At 37.7% G+C, this 6,983-nt stretch overlaps 1 protein-coding gene across 3 annotated transcripts in view; it reads left to right on the top strand.

Annotated features, from left to right (window-relative positions):
- The first annotated feature begins 4,498 nt into the window (after positions 1 to 4,498).
- LOC147752310 (aldo-keto reductase family 1 member B1-like) overlaps positions 4,499 to 6,983 on the top strand; it is a 4,186-nt gene continuing 1,701 nt past the window's right edge. Inside the window, exons 1-4 of one of the 3 annotated variants that reach the window (XM_086971831.1) lie at positions 4,499 to 4,615; positions 6,019 to 6,103; positions 6,331 to 6,386; positions 6,657 to 6,768. In XM_086971831.1, coding sequence (XP_086827957.1) covers positions 6,026 to 6,103; positions 6,331 to 6,386; positions 6,657 to 6,768 — 246 coding nt within the window. In that variant the 5' untranslated portion in view covers positions 4,499 to 4,615; positions 6,019 to 6,025. Of the gene's footprint in view, positions 4,616 to 4,720; positions 4,921 to 5,507; positions 5,668 to 6,018; positions 6,104 to 6,330; positions 6,387 to 6,656; positions 6,769 to 6,983 lie in introns of those variants that run through there. The other 2 variants (XM_086971832.1, XM_086971830.1) reach the window with 2 other exon arrangements.

Consider the following 6,983-nt stretch of genomic DNA (forward strand, 5'->3'; position numbering starts at 1 on the left):
GGGTTAGATGCAAAATAGCAACAAATATCCTCTCATGACTCGTTCGTTTTCGAAGTTTCACTTGCGGGCCGGCCGTCTGCTCTGACTGGAAACTTCCGTACACACCAACCGGCTTCCATCTGCACGTTGCTATTACTTATCCTTATTGCCGTGTCGGTCTATGAACTCTATTGGAATTGTTTTTTCGTCTATGAATCGTACGCCAAGTAAACTTCCGCGTTAATTTTACTCGTCACTATCAAAATCTATAATTTCATGCGCTCCAAACGCATATACGAACTTGATAAATGTTGTTTAATAGCAGAGTAATCGCTAGCATTTTCAAGGCCCGCCTCTATTAATAGTCTTTGTTTTGCTAACTGGGCCAACAAATTGCATAGTTTTATTTAAGCAAAATACTTGCATTTCTCACTGCGACAGCCAAGAAAAAAACACTAAACGCGAACAATATTGCTCTTTAATATTTCCTGCTAAGTTTCAGAACCAACTCCAAGTGTTCTCCATATAGAATGCTTTTCGAAACAATTAGAAAGTAGCTAGCTAGCTATCTCGAAGTTAGCCGAGCTTAATCGGGACAAGGGCATTTGAGGTTCTCGCTTAGTCTACAACGACTTGCTAGGATGAAGCCGATTATGATCCGGCGTTTTCTCCGCCTGGAACAAATATGTCGAGCTACGCAATCAACACCACACTAACGAGCCGGCAATGCGTATCCCAGACAACACTTTCACTCTGTATTGGCACTCTCCTTCATGTAAAATTAGCCTCTGCCTGATAGTATGGAATACATCTTCTGGCAATTGCAAAGCAGAAGACTTACGTGCAGGTAAAACAAAAGAAGCGAAAAGTATGCGTCAAGGGAACTTCGTCAGGGGATGGCATATATCAGCTACCACTTAATTTGGACATGGTTGCATAATTCCACAAGCAATTTGAATTGTAAAAATCTATTTGTCTCCAAACAAAAAAACACATTTTAATTTTCCAGTGTTTGTTAACTATTTCAGATGCAATATATTGCGTAGCAGTCATACTGCATGAACTATATGCTTCATTATTGAGGCTTGACACACTCTGATTAGTGACATGCCAGTAGGATGTGCTAAGCTGTATGGCACACTATATATATATATATATATATATATATATATATATATATATGTAAGCTATTCATTAAATAAACAGCTCTAACCAGTAAAACAATAGCTTAAACAATGCGTTGTGTCTATCATTGAAGACATTTAACTGTGAATTTCTGAAAAATATAACTCTGCCAGGCGTGTCGTCCTATATAAGGTAAGGGGCATTGTTTTTGTCAAGAAAAACAAGTCGCAAGAGCTCAGCAAGGACAGCGACAGCAAATCAAACCTTTTTAACGTTGCCAAACGGGGCTTCCGCGGAGTTGACATCCTCTTTGTCTCAACTAGAGGAGTTACAGACGGCTTACGCGTGAGAACGTCAATACGTGCATGGCTGCGCCGTTCATAGATAAGTGAAACTGTTTATATTAACGCAAAATATGTGTAAGGACTAAAAATCTTGTTCAAGCCGGGATCAATCGTCAATATGTGTGGCAGATTTTTAGCATCCTTCTTCAGTCCTGTACTTTCATTCGACTTCAGTTTTGGCTTAATGTACTAGCGTCAATCTACCAAAAAATAGGTTACGGTAACTATGAATTGAGGAAACAGAACATATCAGGAAATCCAGATAAAATGAGACAATGGGATGATGCAAATTCGCTGGCCTACAAGCACTTTATCAAAGAACAGACAGGCGTGTGCTTGTCGTCAATCCTTCCTTTGAATAGGCTATAATTCACTCCAGACCTTTTAATTTTCCATCTTAAGACTGGCACTAATTCAGCCGCTTACCGATCATGATCTGATAAAGGCCGACATAATGCAGATGGGTGTATTGTTTGGAATCCGTAAAGCCGCACAAAGTTGGCATTTTAGTACTCAGCCCCACGTTTCCAAACCGAGTATCAGAAAATTCACAGACTTCAGAGGTTGAACGAAAACTTATAAAAAATTAAAAAATGCTGTATTAGCAAACGGTTGCAATATAGTAAGATAAAATCAAACTATTGTTTTGCATTATTTCGATGATTTAGCAGCACTTGATGAAATGTCCATTAGTGATTCCTGAATAAAAATCTGGAGGCTAACAGGGAAGGACTGACGCAAAAACATGTTATGTAAACATAAAAGCAATCCGCGAGTTCATGCAACAACACCCCTCCAACTAACGCTCACGCTCAATCAAATAATACGATAAAAAACAAATAGACATTTTGTGATAAGATAATCTCGTTACTAACTAAGGAACATCTAAATAGCGGTGTGTTTAACAGCTGACGATATTCCCTCCCTGCTACGAACAGAACATAAGGCCCCCAGTCGAATAAATGTTTTTACGTAGTACCACTCACGTGCCCCATAAAGCAGTACATGTTAGCACTTGCATAACATACTTATAGCGGACGCATGCTTAACTTATTATATATAGAAAACAATATCGATAGGTTTTTATGCTTCTTCTATTGTTATAGCCTATTATGGATTCTACTATATAAATGAAATCTTCTTTATGAGTTATATCGTTGTACTTGGTTGACGTACACAGCGCGGATTTAACGGACATTTCGTATAGCGGTATGTGACTGATTATTCAGTCAATATTATTGTCTGCTTTAAACGAGCTCGCTTAATTTCGAATTATGCGTCAATAGCTTGAGTACATCATAGCATAGATTTACCTTTCTCTTTTTTAGCTCTCGACAGCATACCTAAAATCCTCGTATAACCAACCATTCGAAATGTTGTAATTATTATAGAAAGTCATTACTAAGCATCTAAAGTATTAAAAAATAAGTGGTCGTAATAGGCAAGCAAGAGGAGTTATGATGTCTCTTGTTGTGAATGGGTCTTGGCATAAGGTCCTTTGTTGGTTCGTGTGAGCATTAAGAGAGTGCTTCCCACTGTACGTAATTCAAAAGTAGTTAGTTGGTACCAAAAAACATAATCGTGAAGGCGTACATCAAAGAGCGAGATGCCACGTTAACTTAAAATGAACTGTTCAGTAGTCACGAGATGCGTATAGTTGGACTGGGGACTTGCAATGTAGGCTAAAGCCGATAGTAAAATAATTATCTGAAATGATAATATATTGTTTAAACTGATCGATAACTGAGATCGTGTGTTTACGTCGCCTTGTTTTATTGAGGACGTAATTACGTAGTTACTAAGCGTAACTAGATACCGGAATGATGTTGCTTTTTCTGCAATATTAATTTCTAATTTGTTGCTAATGTACTCAAACTGGCGTCAGTTTCCTTTTGAAGCCAACCTGGCCAGTTATAATAGACCGAAGAGCTTTCTAGAGTTTATTGTATATATTTATTCTAGAGTTCACTAAGCTTTTTTTAGCTGCTCCGAGGTGATTTACGTTTTTAAAATGATTTGCTGCGTTATAGGCGTCAGATACAGGTGGTGCCAAGTGAGACAGTTAATTGAAACCTATAGCTTTAAGTACAAATAACAGGCTTGAAGAAAGCCGTAGCTGGCGAAATAAATCGTAACACATCGACTTTTTCTGTAATCAACAAGTAGCCTGCAAAAATAACATATTCTAAAAAAAAGAGTATTGAAACTCAGCTCTAGGGCCATCAAATGCGTCACTGGTCTGATCGGGGTTAGCGTTATTCAACGGTGGCTCCACTCCAAGATTCGCACCTACAATTGCTTCCGCACTCTGCTCCAAATATACACGCAGTCGTGTGTAATTCACGTTTCATCATCATGATTCATGTGTAATCACGCAATGACAAAGGGGGTGACATGACATAATACGATTTCACAAAAGTAAAAAAAAAAAGATCGAAAACTATTTATCTTATGCCTTTGTTATCTCGCCAACGGTGTAATCATTTAGCTAATATATAGCTCCTTTATTTAACCTGAACCTGCAGTACAAACGTACAAGTAGACCAATTCGCCGGGATCGTTTATGAAGTGATTGTTTCGGTTTGCCGAAATCTTGTTTAGTTGTGACACGATTGCTTCCTGTCCAAAAGAATGTAGCAAAATTATTTTTAAAAAATCAGCTTAAAAATATAGTAGAAAAAAGCGAAGGTAAAGAAACAGTCAGCTAGTGTGTCTCTATCTAACCTTACAGAAAACAAGGTTTGAAAGGCGTATAGAGCCAAACGCTGACCTTGACAATTTACTTAAGCGTGACGTTCAATCGATGCCACGCGAGAAAAAGGTACTCAATTTTAAAGTAAATAATGCTCGATAATGAAAATCAATTTATTCAATGAAGGCATCACACTTATAACGAGGATAATTAGTAAAATGTTTATCGACTATATAATTAATGTGTTTTGAACAATTACAAGACAATGCTGTGCTTTTAGATAGTGAAAATACTCGCGCTTCTATCTATAGACATGTCAGTAGCGCGGACATACGATTAACCCATCTTTTCGTTACAGCTCCACAGAACACCTTCACTGTGTGTTTAGTTGCGTTGGCTTAATCGCTCGCATCATTGTAGAACTTGTGTGTTGGTAGTTGACAGTGCTGCCGTCATATTGCGCAAATCTCTACTGGTAAGCTTGCGTCGAACACTTTCGGAACAGATTTGTGTCTCAGGTGCTTGTAGCGTATGTCAAACAAACAACGAAATGATATAGTTTCACAGTCATTCGTTAGTAGCAGGTGAAATATGTTTTACGCGCAAAAACTCGTTTTTGTATTTACCTATTTGTGCGCCATTGCTACTGATATGGAAATGCCCAGTAAAAACTGTTTAGCTGCATAATTGATGAGATTTAGTTACATTGAGTACGTGAGAGAACATAAGAATCTATTAGTGTATTTTGTAGCTTATTCATCTCAAACAGACTGAAACGCGGTAAGACTGTTAAGGGATTTTGTGTTTTTTTTTACTTTCAGTGCATATGTGTCCTGACGCGCAGCGGTGTCCGCACCGTGTTGATGTTTTTATTTTATATATGTTTTATGTAATAATTATAACGCATTACTTCATTGACCTATATAACATGGCTCTAAAATTCGAACTATTTTTTGTATAACTCTTACAGAAATAGGCTGCCGCATTTGTGTGTGTGTGTGGAATTCTCTAAGTCGTTGTCTATACTGCTCACACATTGGCGGCGCGGTAATTTGGGCAGCTCTAATGCTAATAACATATAAGCGAGTGTGATTGTTTTACCGCCTTGCCGTTATGGATTCCTGCTAAAAAAATATGCAAGTTGTCGTGGTACTGTTAAATAAATCAGTGATGGCCCTTGTCGGCGCTTGTGATCCCGCCATGAGGATTATCAAGGAGGGTCACAAGCGCGGAGAATGAAAGTTGATTAGATATGATATGTACTCAGTAGAGCAGGCCATCTTTTGATCAGTGGCTACTCTGACCTGGCATAATGGGTTCTTGGCAACTATTCAAATAGCTTGAGATTGCAAAGGAAGGAGTATATAGCTGGATAGCGTATCGCCTGTAAATCGAACCCTCTGCAAGGTATAATTATAAGCCATCAAAATCGTTCTGTATGATTAACGTCTTGTCTTCGAGTGAATTGTGAATTGTGCCTACTATTCAGTTGTTAGTTTTCTCAGCTTGAGAGTGTTGTCAGCTTGGGTAAGTTTCATAGTATTTAGTGGTTGATGGGTTACTATGTACTGCCGTTTGCTTCTCTCGACCCCGTTTCTCGAGCTCTAAGGATATAGCGGCATACAAAATGACAGAAATGAAAAGAATGTGAGAATGTCGTATTTTTCATTAAGCTTATAGTTATGAAAATATTTTGGTTTGTTGCGTTTTATAGTAGGATGGTCCGTGATCTCCGTTTTTTTTGGAGCCATCATTTCAAATCTATTTTTTTTCATTTATAATAGAAAGTGTATTTACATTTTGTCACAAAAACGTTGTTATGATCTATATTATTGGACTAAATAATTTTTTTTTTCTACTAAAATGTACTGGAACTAGAATCAAGATGCAGCTGCAGCAAGCTCCGAAGGTGAAACTGTCCGACGGACATGAAATCCCCATCCTTGGACTTGGAACCTGGAAGGTAAAAAAAGCCTAATGTTTAGTTTGGAATTTTACAGATATCTCTAACGTAGCCACGAAGTTCCTCTGACTTCCTCCCACAAAAGACAATGAATAAAATTTGCATTCAACGGTCAGCTAATTAAGGATAACTGTTCAAAGTATTTTTTTAATATTGGCCAGCATTAGCATGCCCACAGTAGTATTCACCATTAAAAGCACTGTGCTCCAATGAAAATTCTTTTTCAGTCGGCTCCTGGAGATGTATACAAGGCAGTGTGCCATGCCATCGATGTTGGATACAGGTAACATATTTGATTTAACGAAAATTAGCGTGTCGCTAAGACTGAAATAGGGCTGGACAGACAAATTAAACAAACGGAACAAATCCAACTAGAAAGGGTCATGTACAATTAATAACATAGTATAACATTAACCGAAGGTTTTTTAAATATTTTACTTATTGCAAAGTTAAGGTTATTGTGCATTTTGTTGCCATCGAGGCAGTGACAACTAAAATACCATTATTTTTTTATGTACCGTATATATTGAAAGATATTTGATTCTATTCTCAGGCACTTTGATTGCGCGTTGGCTTACCAAAACGAACATGAAGTCGGTAAAGCTATTCGGGATAAAATTGCCGCCGGACGCGTTAAGAGGGAGGACCTTTATGTTACTAGCAAGGTTAGATACCGTTCTCGTAACGGATCTTTATTTAGCCAATCATAATTTTTTTCACAATTCGCACAAGAAGATTAGATCTTTTGGTTGGTTGAGCTATTGTCGCATTACAAATTTCCAGAGTAGGGATCCAAACCACTAAAGAAGGCATTAAGCAAACTGTAAAGTTTCAACAAAAGGCGAGCTGTGGTTATAAAATAGTTAAAATTATTAATTAT

Source organism: Varroa jacobsoni, unplaced genomic scaffold (genome assembly GCF_002532875.2).
Source record: "Varroa jacobsoni isolate VJ856 unplaced genomic scaffold, vjacob_1.0 scaffold_1323, whole genome shotgun sequence".
NCBI lineage: Eukaryota > Metazoa > Arthropoda > Arachnida > Mesostigmata > Varroidae > Varroa > Varroa jacobsoni.